At 43.3% G+C, this 16474-nt stretch overlaps 1 protein-coding gene across 1 annotated transcript; it reads left to right on the forward strand.

Annotated features, from left to right (window-relative positions):
* Nucleotides 1-5749: 5749 nt before the first annotated feature.
* ripk3 (receptor-interacting serine-threonine kinase 3) lies at nucleotides 5750-15339 on the forward strand (the record flags this gene model as incomplete). Its single annotated transcript, XM_080023619.1, has 12 exons — nucleotides 5750-5944; nucleotides 6301-6456; nucleotides 7090-7241; nucleotides 7419-7468; nucleotides 8561-8716; nucleotides 9074-9156; nucleotides 9292-9358; nucleotides 10782-10840; nucleotides 11133-11178; nucleotides 11432-11592; nucleotides 14730-14862; nucleotides 15227-15339. 12 exons carry the CDS (start codon nucleotides 5750-5752, stop codon nucleotides 15337-15339), a joined length of 1371 nt encoding a protein of 456 aa, XP_079879745.1.
* Between the last annotated feature and the right edge of the window lie 1135 nt (nucleotides 15340-16474).

Genomic DNA, 16474 nt, shown 5'->3' on the forward strand with positions numbered 1-16474 from the left:
CTTCCTCCTCCTCCTCCTCCTGGTAAGTTGCAGCTTTGAGTTCTGTTCAAACAGGATTTACAGACAGGATCAGTATGAGGAAGTTGTTCTTACTTCGACTGATGAGACAACAGAGCTGGAATAAAGACGGTAAAATAGAAAGACGGTAAAATAGAAATATGGTAAAATAGAAAGACGGTTGAATAGAAAGATGGTATAATAGAAAGATGGTAAAATAGAAAGACGGTAGAATAGAAAGACAGTAGAATAGAAAGACAGTAAAATAGAAAGATGGTAAAATAGAAAGACAGTAAAATAGAAAGACGGTAGAATAGAAAGACGGTAGAATAGAAAGACGGTAAAATAGAAAGATGGTAAAATAGAAATATGGTAAAATAGAAAGACGGTAAAATAGAAAGACAGTAGAATAGAAAGATGGTAAAACAGAAAGACGGTAAAATAGAACGACGGTAGAAAGACAGCTGTGGTGTGGGGATGGTGTGGTTTGAGCAGCCACACCTGTCCTGGGTCTAGATAATTGGGGGCCAGGATCAGGGTGGCTGCAAGCCTGTTGCTTGTTGGTTGGTCTAATGAGCAGCAGGTAAAACTCCCATCCTCACACTCACACAGGAGAGGAGCCTTGTCATGACAACGTCCATCTGCTCCTGGCTTGTTCCATCCAGCCCACTCTGTACTGGTGTCTGCAACCCCGTCCTCTGTGTCTCTGTGCCGGAGGTCCCTGAAAACGTCACTTGGGTGGCGTGTGGTCGGAAAAACCCTCACAACAGTAAAACTGAAAGACGGTCAAATAGAAACAGACATCTCATCCCTTGTTTTTCACACCGAGTGGCAGCTTCTGGTCTTTATTCCTCTATTAAAAGTTGTAATCTGTCATAAAATTCCATATCTGATACTTTATTTAGTTAATGAGTTTGTTGAAAGGAATCCTCCATAGTTTGGTGGCGGGGTCCGCCACACGCGTTAAATGAGCTGCAGCTGCTGTTGTTGTGATCAGAATTAACAGAAAATATCCCAAAGCTCCTCCACCATCTGATTGAGCAACACGGAACCCAGTGAATGAGTGATTGAGTGAATGACAAGTGAATGGATGTATGAAGAAATGATTTAATGGGTGAAGGAAGGAGCAAATGAGTTAGTGAGTGAATGAGAATTTTTTCTGCACCACGTGACTATATGAGGAAGTGCATGTTACCTTATGATGACCCCTCCAGTGATCCATGGCGGAGTCGGGGGCCTTGGGTGCACAGCTGATCGATGCATCCAGCCTGCAAGACTGGGAAGTGCTGGACTCCGGAGGCTTCGGCCAGGTGTACCGGGCGTGGCATGTCAGATGGGCGTGGCATGTGGCCGTCAAGATACTGCACCACGACGACGGGTGAGTCAGAGGGTTTGGACCAAAACCACGTCTGACCAGACGATCATTATCATGAAATAACCCCCGACAGGGTGGCAGGTCTGTATCTCTAACCCTGACCCTGACCTGACCCTGACCTGACCCTGACCTGACCCTGACCTGAACCTGACCTGACCCTAGGAAAGAACATCTAGAACTCAACACTGGTTCAAGCTGTACCTGAAGAGGATCCGATCTGGATCGAAACATTGCAACTTTAGCTTGAACAATTGATTGATTTAATAATGTTGAATGGATGGTAGTATGCTACGGGAAACCACGTTTTGCATTCTGCAGCCGTACTAACACACTGATTTTCGACAATTTCCACCGAAACAACTCTGGCTTATGCCACAGAGTACATGACAATGACAACCCAAACAACTCGCGTTCAAACAGTTTCTGACAATTACTGTTTCAGAAATGAAAGGGTGACTTTAATCTGCAGCTTGTCAGTCGGTGGTTTTAAATAAAGAGGCAGACAGACGCTTGTTTTTACTTGTACAAGGGTTGGGTCAGAGATTGGCTCGAGGAGCTCTCTGAGTTGATCAGTTTATTTTCAGGGAGTCAGAGAATATATGGTCAGTTTGGCGTCACAGATTTATACTTGTTCCGGATAAGAAACTCTTGACACACCAAGGTGTGTCAAGTGAGGTTTGTTCTTGCTCGTGCAGCTGCATCAAGGGGAGGAGGCCGAAGAGGCGATAGCACACAGACTATAATCCCATTTGTACAATTGGCAAACCCTGGGAAAATAATGATATGTGACTGAAGATATAATTATGAGGTTGTGTTCTTTATTATGTGTGTGCATATATGTTTTTGTGATTACATAGATTTAGATATATTGTTACATTACCAATGTAACAATAACCAAGACTTTTGGAAGAAGTGGAGACCACCAATCTAGCCTCTGAAATAATGGATATGGACAGGCACAATATGCTGCATGCACTGCCACAGGATCTCGGCCTACCTATGTGGCCAGCCGGCCTGGTCGGGGCCAAGGCCCAGCCAGATCTCGACCTGAAACAGACAATTCTCCACCAGATCCCTACTTCATGAAAACAGTGAGAACAATCTACAAAGTCGTCTCCACGTGTCACCCAAACAAAACCAAGACAGTCAACCCTCAACACTAAAACGAATGGTTGAAAATTTGTAAGACATCATCAAACATGTGATCGCCACTCCAGACACAGTAACCTTACTGGAGGGCAACGCCAAGAATCGGGCATACACTACCCAGCTGATTTTGACGGACCACTACCAGAGTGGCATAGATCAGACCTTTGAAGAATTTGCGTCCCTGAATAATGGGGACTAGCGTCCAGAGTTGAGAGGGCAACCCCAAATATGGGACAGAGACTCAACAAAAACGCCCTGGAATATATAGAGACCTTGATCGTCTCTGTACTCGAACTCTCACCAGACTGGGGTGTTGAAGATTATATCTCCACCCGATTCATTGAAATTTCAACTCAGACCTCTCCCGGAGCAATTCCCCAAAATGAGGTTTCACTCAGGAAAGAGGACTTCCCACCTTTGGCTGATCCTGGAACTCCTCTCTGCGACCCTGGTAGACAATGCCCCCCCCCCCCCCCCCCCCAGGGATTTGCAAATTGATGCTTACCCCGGTGCCAATTTTAGACACGCTGAGGCCATTCTTCAAAAGGCATCCCTTAACTAAGCAGTCAAAAAGGTTGTACTGGCATTTGGACTAAAAAAACTAGAACAAAACATTTGACCAACTGCTATTTAGCAGGTCCAGCGAGCCATAAATATAGCAAAGGACAAATTTCCGTCCGTCTAAATCTGGATCCCCCAAATTAACTATTCGAAGGAGTTAGACCATGCGGTACAGCAAAAACTTCATCTTTTTCATTTTTCATTTTGTTTATTCATTTACTTTTTTAATCCTGTGCTGTCAGCATGCTGCACAACACAGAGTATTTGTATGGTATTGCATCTAGGACAGAGTTAGTCTGCAAGTGGAGTTTAAATTCTCAACCTGCAATGAAACTCCTTATTAATTCTGTAATTATCAACAACTGCTGCAATAACTCTGTCCTGTGACGACCTGTTGGACGGGCAGAGCACAGCTTATTATACACAACCACCACCAGCCCCCTCTCTGGAGAAGTATGTTACCATTTTTTGGTTTTTAAACAACTGATCATCATTACTACACAAAAACTGTACATTACTACACATTACTAAACAAACAACATGTACACGGAAAAACATAAACATTGAAACAAATAACAGGTACATGGAAAAACAAACAGAACTAAAGAACATTTACATGGAAAAACATAAACATAGCAACAAACAACAACATTTAAATGGAAAAACATAAACATAGCAACAAACAAACAACATGTACATGGAGAAACATAAACATAGATAACAAACAACATGAACATGGAAAAACAAACATAGAACATGTATCAACAAAACAGAGTTAATTAAGTCCAGGAAAACTGGAACAGCAATTGGTCACATGGCCGTGTGTGTGTGTGTGTGTGCGTGTGTGTGTGTGTGTGTGTGTGTGTGTGTATGTGTGTGTGTGTGTGTGTGTGTGTGTGTGTGTGTGTGTGTGTGTGCGTGTGTGTGTGTGCGTGTGTGTGTGTGTGTGTGTGAGCTGCATAGACACCCCACGGCCCGAGGAAAGCCCCGAGCACCCTGCCCCGCGGCCATAGAAGACTCCCGGGCCCCCAGAGTGCTATGCCCACGGCCTCCCAGCGCCACTAGAGGCCGCTCTTGCCCCATCTGCAGCTGCACACAGTATTTAGTCTCCAGCTTCCCAGTCACTCATTGCCAGACCGTCAACTAGCTTATGTGAGTTGTGCAGCTACTGGCTCCATTCCTAGTTCCAAGTTCCTAGCTCCTAGTGCTTGTTTCAAGTCCCTAGTTTATGTCTCTTTGTTTCGTCTTCCCCTTACCTGCTTGTCTCCGCTCGTCGACCAAGGCTGTCCGTCCCTCTCTATCCAGCCCGGTTCCCCGTCTCTCCACCCGGATCCTGGACCCCTCCTCCCGGTCATCATCATCCCTGCCCAGCCCTGCTCCATCCCTACGTGACCGGGTCTGCCCGGCCAGCTCCACTGTGTGGGCTAATAAACATCCTTTGTCTGCCTCCCGTCTCCCCGTGTCATGCATTCGGGTCTCTCCTAGCCCTGGTCGTGACACAGAGAAGCCAAAGGCCCGCGGAGCAACCCCCACACCCAGCCCCGAGGGGCATTAGCCTGACCCAGGGAGCACAAGGAGACCCCGCACCCCTAAGGCGCACACATACAACCCACCCCCAAGTGCAGACACAAGACGCTGCTGCAGCCGCTGGACCTGGGCAGATGGCACCGGGCACTGACTGCAGGCCCAGAGCCAGGGCCTTTACCGACAGGCCGACATCCCCCCAGATCCGCCCACCCTGCTGGCAAGCCGGCGGGAAGCCCATGCCCACCCTCAAGATCGAAGCCTGCCCCACTGCAGCCGACCAGACGCCACAGCCGACTACAAGTGCCGAGCGGGCTTCTTCAACTGAACAACTTCATTGCAGGACGGGCAGGCTATATATCACTCTTGCCAGCTAGGGTCTTTCGGACAGAACAAGACCAAATCCATTGGACTCCAAATACTGCAAAAGCTATGCTTAAGTATTGGATGGAGAACCTAAACTAGTAGGCCCCACAAACCCAATGGATAAGGCAGGGCATAAAAATTTGATCATCACTATGTCTAGTTAACTAGTATGACTAGTTTTATAACTAGTATGTCTAGTTGTATTACTAGTATGTCTAGTTTATAACTAGTATGTCAAGTTTTATAACTAGTATGTCTTGTTTTATAACTACTATGACTTGTTTTATAACTAGTATGTCTAGTTTATAACTAGTATGTCTAGTTTTATAACTAGTATGACAAGTTTTATAACAAGTTTGTCAAGTTTATAACTAGTATGACTAGTTTTATAGCTAGTATATCTAGTTTATAACAGGTATGTCTAGTTTTATAACTAGTATGTCTCGTTAAGAACTTATATGTCGAGTTTTATAACTAGTATGCCTAGTTGTATGACTAGTATGTCTACTTTTTAACTACTAGGACTCGTTTTATGGCCATGAGGCTTCTATTGTAGTTTCTATGTATAGCCACCAGATGGCGCCACTAGTTTGTGTTAGCATTAAGGTTTTAGCAAAGTGAGAAGAGAGGTGAAACCAAGGGAAGTGGTTGCCGTGGCAACGGTCATTAGTAACAGACGTGTCGTTATTCCGAAATAACTAACTTCAGGCTCCAGCTGCTGACCAATCAGAATCCAGGATTCCGGAGCAATGTAATTATCATTGTTAGCCACCAAGCATGTTGCTAATGGATGGTACCTCCAGGTCCAGCAGGTCATTACTGCAGGAGGCCGGTCTCATGCAGAGGGGTGGGAGCCCCCACGTGGTCCGGGTACTGGGGGTCTTCAGGGGCTGCCTGCCCTCCACTGGGCCCACCTTCCACCTGGGCATGGTCATGGAGTTCATGGAGAGAGGCTCCATTCAGCAACTGCAGGTGGGACCACACCCCTATCTGTCTGTCTGTCTGTCTGTCTGGCTGGCTGGCTGTCTGCATGTCTGTATGCCTGTCTGTCTGCCTGACTGCCTGTCTGTCTGTCCATCTGTCTGTCTGCTGTCTTTCTGTCCATCTGCCTACCTGCCTATCTGTCTGTCCATCTGTCCGTCTGTCTGTCTGTCTTTTTTTCTGTCTTTCTGTCTGTCCGCTTGTCCGTCCGTCTGTCTGCTCATCTGTTTTTCCGTCTGTCTGCCTGTCTGTCTATCTCTCTTGCTAGTGGACTTTGTCACTGGGAGGCCGGTATGGTACTGGTGGTGGTGGTAAGTCACTGTGTCATGTCACATTCCTGACCCCAGAGGGATCTGGGCGGTGCCCCCCCGTGGCCACTGGCCTTCCGGCTGGGGCACCAGGTCGCCCTGGGCATCAACTTTCTGCACAGCCTGTCGCCCCCGCTGCTGCACCTGGATCTGAAACCCAGCAACGTGCTGCTGGACACCGGCCTCAATGCCAAGGTTAGTCCCAGGAAGCAAGGGCTCAGAGTCTGATTCTACAGGACGTTCACTCTGGTTCTGTAGGGCACTCAGAGACTGGTTCTGTAGGATGCTCATTCTGGTTCTGAAGGATGCTCATTCTGGTTCTGTAGGATGCTCAGACTGGTTCTGATGGTCCCTCAGTCTGGTTTTGTAGTACACTCAGTCTGGTCCTGTAGAACGCCCAGTCTAGTGCTATAAGATGTTCAGTCTTGTTCTGTAGGACGCTCAGAGACTGGTTCTGTAGGGCGCTCAGTCCTGTTCTGTAGGACACTCAGTCTGGTTCTGTAGGACACTCAGTCTGGTCCTGTAGGACGCTCAGTCTGGTTCTGTAAGATGTTCAGTCTGGTCCTGTAGAAACCTCAGACTGGTTCTGTGGAACACTCAGTCTGGTCCTGTAGAATGCTCAGTCTGGTTCTGTAGGACACTCAAAGTCTGGTTCTGTAAGATGCTCAGTCTGATTCTATCAGACGTTCAGTCTGGTTCTGTAGGACACTCAGTCTGGTCCTGGAGGACACTCAGTCTGCTTCTGTAGGTTGCTCAGTCTGGTCCTGTAGGACGCTCAGAGACTGCTCCTCTTCACCCCCCCACCCCTCCCCCTTCCCCCCCCTCCAGATCACTGACTTTGGCTTGGCCAGGTACTACTACAGCGTGAGCCGGGGGACCCAGCGGGGGAAGGAGCGTGAGGACGGGGGGACGACCAGCTACCTCCCCCCCGAGGCATTCAGCGTGGAATACCGACCTACGAAGGCGTCCGACGTCTACAGGTGCATGCCCCAAAGCTGCACACGCCAATTATTTCTGTTTGTTAGTAATGACCATTATTCTGAAAAGAACAACTTAAACCAGGGATACTAGTTATAAAAGTATGATCCTGATCACCCTGGGGTTGTTTACAGATAATGTTATCTCTTATTGAAAGTTAACAATGTCTTTCTGTTTAGCTTTGGAATCCTGCTTTGGTCCATTGCGATGGGAAAAGCACCGTACACCAGTGAGTGTTTAGTTCCATCACCTCCACCCTCACTGCTGCTCTGTCTGTTTCCTGTAAATCAGATTTAATAATGCTAACTGTGTTAGCTCAATGCATGGCTGCAGAGGGAATCCGCTAGCCTAGGTCCTGTGACATTAGGGAAATGCACCTTCCATTGCCTCAGTGATTTCGAAGACACATTTTGCATCTTTTTGAAACAAGATCTTAGTTGTTTAAGGAAAACTACATTCAAGTGTTTTTCAGGCAACTTGGGCTGTAGCTTTGGAATTGTCATCAATGAGAGCTTGTTTCCTACCAGATTTAGGCTCATCAAGTTTGATTTCATCGCCACTTCCAGAAAATTCGGAGAAGGTTCTGCGGCCTGAGATGCCAAACATGCAAGTTATTAATCTGCGCCAAACTAAAGGGTTGTACAATAAGACTAAATATGTGCCCTTCATGTTAAAATGGATTCTCTTTCCAAGGGTGTTCTGTCTCAGGGACCACAGTCCAGCAGCTCCCGCACAGTCACTTGGTTCTGGAGCTTCACTATCAGGAGAAAGGAAGAGGTCAAAGGTCAAACAGCAGCTTTTAAAGTCTCTTGTGCTGTGGGGATTGTGTGGTTTGAGCAGCCAAACCTGACCTGAATAGAGGTAATTAGGGACGCAGGATCAGAGTGGCTGCATGCAACGGGTTAAAAGCCCCATCCCCACACTCACTCAGGAGAGAGGAGCCCTGTCATGACCTGTGTCCATCTGCTCCGGGCTTGTCCTATCAAGCCCCCTCTCCACAATAAACATTTTGTTTTCGAAAACCCCGTCTTCTGTGTCTCTGTGCCGGAGCTCTCTGAACACGCCGCTTGAGTGGCGCATGGTAGCGGACCTGCCACATCTCTGTTCGTCAACTCAGTCCGCTGAGACACCGCTAGTCCTCGCCTGCAGAGGACTCCAAATCCTTGACCGCAGTACCAAAATAAATGATAGTATGAGTATGTGACCTTTAACTCCATTACAGAAGTAGTAAGACTATTGTCAGCAGTCGCAGTTTTGGGATAAAATATCCCTTTCGGGTAATTTGTTCTCCCTTCTTCTCTTCGCTCGTCTCTCACCACAGACGCCTTTTCCAGTCTGGTGCGACTGCGGATCCCAGAAGGGGACCGGCCGACGCTGCACCGGATGGACCTGGGACAGACCCCGGGGCTGCCGGATCTGATGGACCTCATGAAGAGATGCTGGGACAACGAACCCAGAAAAAGACCTTCCTTCCTGGGTAAGACTGACCTCCAGGTACACAGCAAACAGAAAGCGAGGCCAGTTCGGGTGGAGTTTGCCTTCTACACTTTCACCAGCAGGCGGAGGCCTTCAAGTCCGCCGGGGGTGGTTCCGTACAAGACCATTAACTAATTATACATCAATGTATTATTTGTTTTTCTTTATTCTTCTAATTTATCTGTTTCATACATTTAATTCTTGTGTTTGATGTGTTTATTAATATTTACTCGTATACTTTATTATAGATGTAGTTTTTCATATTTACTCATATACTTTATTATAGATGTAGTTTTTCATATTTACTCCTACAGTTGTTCCCTTTTCATACCCCTCGCTCTCCCTCTCCCTGGTTCAGAGTGTGTTGCTGTGACAGAGAGACTCTTTCACCTCCACAAACGTTGTATTAACGACGCCGTCCACCACACGCACAGCGTTCTGGTTAGAAGCCGCCATCTTGTTTTCCTCTTATTCTCCATCGCTTCACCGATCAGTTATTGGAGTTTGATGATCAGGATCAATAACATTTCATCCATCATCTCCATCACCTAATCTACTTCCTGTCTCTCCATCCAGGAGCAGAGGAAGGAGGAGAGAAAGGTCAAGGAGAAGGTCACCAAGACAGACACCTTTCAGCCGCCATGTTGGTTTCTACTCCATACCCTCCCTACTCCCTATGTCCCTACTCCCTCCCACCTGCTCCCTACCTCCCCACTCCCTACATTCCTACATCTCTACCTCCATACTCCTTACTTCCTACTCCATACCCTCCTACTCCCTACCTCCCTATTCCCTACTTCCTACTCCATACCCTCCTACTCCCTACCTCCCTACTCCCTACTTCCTACTCCATACCCTCCTACTCCCTACCTCCCTATTCCCTACTTCCTACTCCATACCCTCCTACTCCCTACCTCCCTACTCCCTACTTCCTACTCCATACCCTCCTACTCCCTACCTCCCTACTCCTTACTTCCTACTCCATACCCTCCTACTCCCTACCTCCTTACTCCCTACTTTCCTACTCCCTACATTCCTACTACTGACCTCCCTACTCCCTACTTCCTACTCCATACCCTCCTACTCCCTACCTCCCTACTTCCTACTCCATACCCTCCTACTCCCTACCTCCCTACTCCCTGCCTTCCTACTCCCTACCTTCCTACTCCCTACCTCCCTACTACCTACCTTCCTACTACCTACCTTCCTTATCCCTACCTCCCTAACTTCCTATTCCCTACGTAACTACTCCCTACTTTCCTACTACTAACCTACTGATTCCTTACCTTCCGACTACCTACATCCCAACTACCTACCGACATACTCCCTAATCCCTACTCCCTACCTTCCTACTACATACCTCCCTACTACCTAGCTTCCTACTACCTACCTTCCTACTACCTACCTTCCTACATACCTAACCGCTACCTACCTACTACCCACCTACCTACCCACCTTCCTATTACTGACAACCTACCTACTAGCCACCTACATATCTACCCACTATTTACCGACCTACATAACGACCTACTACCCACCTACCTACCCGCCAACCTATTAACAACTACCTACATACTTCCCACCAACATACCAGCCTACTACCCACCTACCTACCCACCTACCTATTACTGACAACCTACCGACTAGCCACCTACATATCTACCGACTACTTACCTACCTACTTACTACCCACCTACCTATAACCGATAATTTACCTAGCTACCCACTACCTACCTACCTACCTACCTGCCTCCATCCCACATAACCTCCCCACTACCTTCCTACCTAACACCCATCTTCCCACATACCTTCCTACCTACACACCTACCTTCCTACATACAGTATCTAATTGACAACCTACTCACCTACTGCCCACCTACCCACCTACATACCTACCTACCTACATACCTTACTACCTAGCTACCTTCCCACTACCTACCTACCTAACTACATACTTTACGACCTAACTACTACTCTACTACCTTCAAACTTTCTACATACCACCTACCTTCCTGCTACCTTCCTACAGTTCATACATAGATACCTTTTTTTAACATTTTCTTTAGCCTTTCTTGGAGGACCGTCTCAGCAGACATCCTACCGGATGGGACCTACACCAGTTCAGGTAAGGACCTGCTCAGCTTCCAGACGTCTTATGGACCACAGATCCACCAGCACTGACCGTTTACAGTTTCCTGAACTAAATATCATAGATATGAAATATGTAACTGCTTCTAATTATAACACCAAGATGAAGACTATGATTTAAATATTGATCCAAATATAGATTTAAAGTGATTTTTTGAATATTTAAACAAAGAAAGCACAATTCCCATAAAAGGGAGCAAGTCCAGGCACATTGCCCTCATTTCACAAACCAGACAAACAGAAACGTCTCCACTTCCTGTCTGTTACAGGAAGTGACCAGCTGTTCCAGCCAGATGGAGAAAAGGAGGATCACAGGTAAAAACAGCTTCACACCGAATCCAGGAGCTTTCATCCATTTCTCTGGAGAGTGACAAACTGCATGCGTTAGCCACGCCCCTCAATGATAAGCCACGCCCCTCCCACCCCCGGACGCGTCAGCACTGCGACTCATTTGGAACGTGAAGATCTCCCTCTCCTTCATTTCAATGGAAAAGGTTCAGCTCATGCGCCACTTGGCCGCCAGGGGGCGTCCGTTTCGGTGTAAAGCCGACTTTAAACCTCCCACCAGGTCCCCCCGGCCCCCAAACAGACCCGCCCGGTCCCTCGACCAATCAGAAAGCAGCAGGGTCCGATCGGGCATGGATTCCACCACCACGCCCTGCCCCCCCGCAGGACCACCAGAGAGAGAATGCTGCATCACCCAGAATGCCACGCCCTCCAGCGCTCACCGTGAGACCTCATAACCCCAACCTCTTCATGATAACTCTCCATTAATAACTCTCTATATCAATAACTCAATATGAATAACTCTATATCAATAACTCTCTACATTATTTACTTAATAACTCTATATAAATAGCTCTCTATTTATAAATCTCTATTAATAACTCTCTATATTAATAACTTTATATATGAATAACTCTGTATTAATTACTCTCTATATTCACTTTTTATTGATAAATTAATAACGCTATTAATACATCTCTATTAATAACTCTCAATTTTAATAACTCTATAATAATGCTCTAATAATAACTCTTCATATTAACTCTATATGAATAACGCTTTATTTATAACTCTCAAATAATAACTCTTTATTCATAACTATAACTCTCTATATAAATAACTCTATATAAATAACTCTATATTAATAACTCTCTATATGATTTACTTCATACCTCTATATAAATAACTCTCTATTTATATATTATATATAATTATAATATTATATATATATTATAATATATAATATTATATATATTGACATTTCTCTATAGGAAGTACTCTATAGTAATAATTCTCTAAATTAATAATTCTCTCTATGAATACGTCTTTACATGAATATCTCTATAGTAATAACTATATATGAATAACTCTCTATAGTAATAACTCTCTATAGTAATTATTCTATATGAATAACTCTCTATAGTAATAACTCCCTAGTAATAACTCTCTATAGTAATAACTCTATAGTAATAACTCTCTATAGTTATAACGCTATAGTAATAACTCTATAGTAATAACTCTCTATAGTTATAACGCTATAGTAATAACTCTATAGTAATAACTCTATATGAATAACTCTATAGTAATAACTCTATAGTAATAACTCTATATGAATAACTCTATAGTAATAACTCTATAGTAATAACTCAATAGTAATAACTCTATAGTAATAACTCTCTATAGTAATAACTCTATATGAATAACTCTCTATAGTAATAACTCTATAGAAATAACTCTATATGAATAACTCTCTATAGTAAGAACTCTATAGTAAGAACTCTATAGTAATTACTATATGGTAATAACTCTATATGAATAACTCTCTATAGTAAAACTATATAGTAATAACTCTGTATGAATAACTCTCTATAGTTATAACTCTATAGTAAGAACTCTATATGAATAACTCTCTATAGTAATAACTCTATATGAGTAACTCTCTATAGTTAAAACACTATAGTAATTACTCTCTAGAGCAATAACTCTCTATAGTTATAACTCTATAGTAATAACTCTCTATAGTAATAATTCCATATGAATAACTCTCTATAGTAATAACTCCATAGTAATAACTCTCTATAGTAATAACTCTCTATAGTAATAACTCTATAGTAATAACTCTCTATAGTTATAACGCTATAGTAATAACTCTATATGAATAACTCTATAGCAATAACTCAATAGTAATAACTCTATATGAATAACTCTCTATAGTAATAACTCTATAGAAATAACACTATATGAATAACTCCCTATTGTAATAACTCTATAGTAATAACTCTATAGTAATTATGTTATGGTAATAACTCTATATGAATAACTCTCTATAGTAATACTATATAGTAATAACTCTATATGAATAACTCTCTATGGTTATAACTCTATAGTAAGAACTCTATATGAATAACTCTCTATAGTAATAACTCTATAGTAATAACTCTCTATAGTAATAACTCTATATGAGTAACTCTCTATTGTTATAACACTATAGTAATAACTCTCTATAGCAATAACTCTCTATAGTAATAACTCTCTATAGTAATAACTCTATATGAATAACTCTCTATAGTAATAACTCTATAGAAATAACTCTATATGAATAACTCTCTATAGTAATAACTCTATAGAAAGAACTCTATAGTAATTACTATATGGTAATAACTCTATATGAATAACTCTCTATAGTAATACTATAAAGTAATAACTCTATATGAATAACTCTATATAGTTATAACTCTATAGTAAGAACTCTATATGAATAACTCTCTATAGCAATAACTCTATAGTAATAACTCTCTATAGTAATAACTCTATATGAGTAACTCTCTATAGTTATAACACTATAGTAATAACTCTCTAGAGCAATAACTCTCTATAGTTATAACTCTATAGTAATAACTCTCTATAGTAATAATTCTATATGAATAACTCTCTATAGTAATAACTCTCTATAGTAATAACTCTATAGTAATAACTCTCTATAGTTATAACGCTATAGTAATAACTCTATATGAATGACTCTATAGTAATAACTCAATAGTAATAACTCTATATGAATAACTCTCTATAGTAATAACTCTATAGAAATAACTCTATATGAATAACTCTCTATAGTAATAACTCTATAGTAATAACTCTATAGTAATTACGTTATGGTAATAACTCTATATGAATAACTCTCTATAGTAATACTATATAGTAATAACTCTATATGAATAACTCTCTATAGTTATAACTCTATAGTAAGAACTCTATATGAATAACTCTCTATAGTAGTAATAGTAATAACTCTCTAGAGCAATAACTCTCTATAGTTATAACTCTATAGTAATAACTCTCTATAGTAATAACTCTATATGAGTAACTCTCTATTGTTATAACACGATATTAATAACTCTCTATAGCAATAACTCTCTATGGTAATAACTCTCTATAGTAATAACTCTATAGTAATAACTCTATATGAATAACTCTCTATAGTAATAACTCTATAGTATTAACTCTCTATAGTTATAATTCTATATGAATAACTCTCTATAGTAAGAACTCCATAGTAATAACTCTCTATAGTAATAACTCTCTATAGTAATAACTCTATAGTAATAACTCTGTAGTAATAACTCTCTACAGTAATAACTCTATAGTAATAACTCTGTAGTAATAACTCTCTATAGTAATAACTCTATATGAATAACTCTCTATAGTAAATACTCTATAGTAATAACTCTCTATAGTAATAACTCTATAGGAATAAATCTCTCTATTAATGACTCTCTATTTTAATAATTCTCTATATTAATATTTCTCCCTAGTAATAACTCTCCATATTAATATTTCTCTTTCTGGATAACTCCCTCCAGCACCTGTTCTCCACCCCGCCACAGCTCCACCTGAGCGGGGTGACAGGGGTCCAGATCGGGGACCACAACACCATGACCATCTCCACCCAAGGTCCCGGGAGGAGACGCCACCTGACAGCGCCTCCTAGTGTCGGCCCAAATCATATTTGATATGAATCATATTTTAAGGTCTTCAAGTCAGTGTTTGTATGGAGTGTTCTATGTCATCTCATGACTTATTCAATAAATAGTCTGACTCTGCTCATTTTTATTTATCTATTCATTTATAATAATTTTAAAACAAATAATAACAATAATAATAATAATAATTATTATTATATTAATAATTATAATTATTATTATTAATATTATTATTATTTTGACAAGGTTCACATGTTGACTTTATTTATTACTGTGTATCACGGTCTCCAGGATCCAGTTTGATGCCTTTGTGCACAATACAACCAACAGAACAACACACAGGGTGGTACTGGTTCTGCTGGTTCTGCTGGTCCTAGCTCTGCTGATCCAGGTTCTCCTGGTCCTGGTTCTGCTGGTTCTAGTCCAGCTGGTTCTGCTGGTCCTGGTGATGATGGTCCTAGTTCTGCTGGTCATGCTTCTGCTGTTTTGAGTGCTGCCTGTTCTGGTTCTCCTGGTCCTGATTCTGCTGCTCCTAGTTCTCCTCGTCATGGTTCTGCTGGTTGTTTTTCTGCTGGTCATGGTTCTGCTGCTCCTAGTTCTGTCTGTTCTGGTTCTGCTGCTTCTAGTTCTGCTGGTCCTAGTTCCTCTGTCTCCCCATGTCCTATATGTTCTCCATGTTCTTCATGTTGTTCATGCTCTCCATGATCTTCATGGTCTTTGTGTTCTCCAAGTTCTTCATGTTCTCCATGTTCTTCATGTCCTCCATGTTCTTTATGTCCTCTATGTTCTCCATGATCTTCAGGGTCTTCATGTTCTTCGTGTTCTCCAAGTTCTTCATGTTCTCCATGTTCTCCATGCGCTCCATGATCTTCATGGTCTTCATGTTCTTCATGTTCTTCGTGTTCTCCACGTTCTTCGTGTTCTCCATGTTCTCCATTTTCTCCATGTGTAAGGGGTTGGTTAGGACCAAATTGCAGCACAAAGACAGGCAGGGATATTTGTAGTACTCATCGGAGACCCCGTCCATCTCCTCGTCCTCCGCTAAATGGGCCACGTCTTCCTCATCAGAGGAGGGACCCCCAGGGTCGACATTGTCGGCCTCTGAATCATCGCTGGAGGGCACAGACAAGAGAGGTGGTGGGGTCTGCGGTCGGGAGGGTTGACCCGGTCTGGAGGGCTGGTCTGGAGGGCTGGTCAGGATGGCGCTGATGGAACCTCCTGATGAGGGTGTGGTCCAGAATGTGCCTCGCAGGGACCCAGGACCTCTCCTCCAGACTGTAACCCTCCCAATCCACTAGGTACTGCAGGCCTCTCCGATGCCAGCGGGAACGTAGGAGACGGCGGACAGAAAAGGCAGGACCCCCGTCAATGAAGCGCGAGCCTGTGCCAGGCTCGCTGCTGCTGCTGGTTGGAGGAGGGTTTGGAGGTGTGGCTCACCAGGACCTCCTCCCTCGCTAGCAAGCCCGCCCCTTTTACCGGACACCCGGAGATGCCGCTAGACCGCAGTAGAGACAAAGGTTCCCCACCCAGCATCTCTCCTTCTCCTCTGGGGTGAGGCTGGCCCGGCCAACCTGCATGGGAGAGGCCTCACTCGTGGGTTGACGGGCCGGAAGAGCTGGCGGCCC

This window comes from Zeus faber (assembly GCF_960531495.2).
Source record: "Zeus faber genome assembly, chromosome: 22".
NCBI classification, from domain to species: Eukaryota; Metazoa; Chordata; class Actinopteri; order Zeiformes; family Zeidae; genus Zeus; species Zeus faber.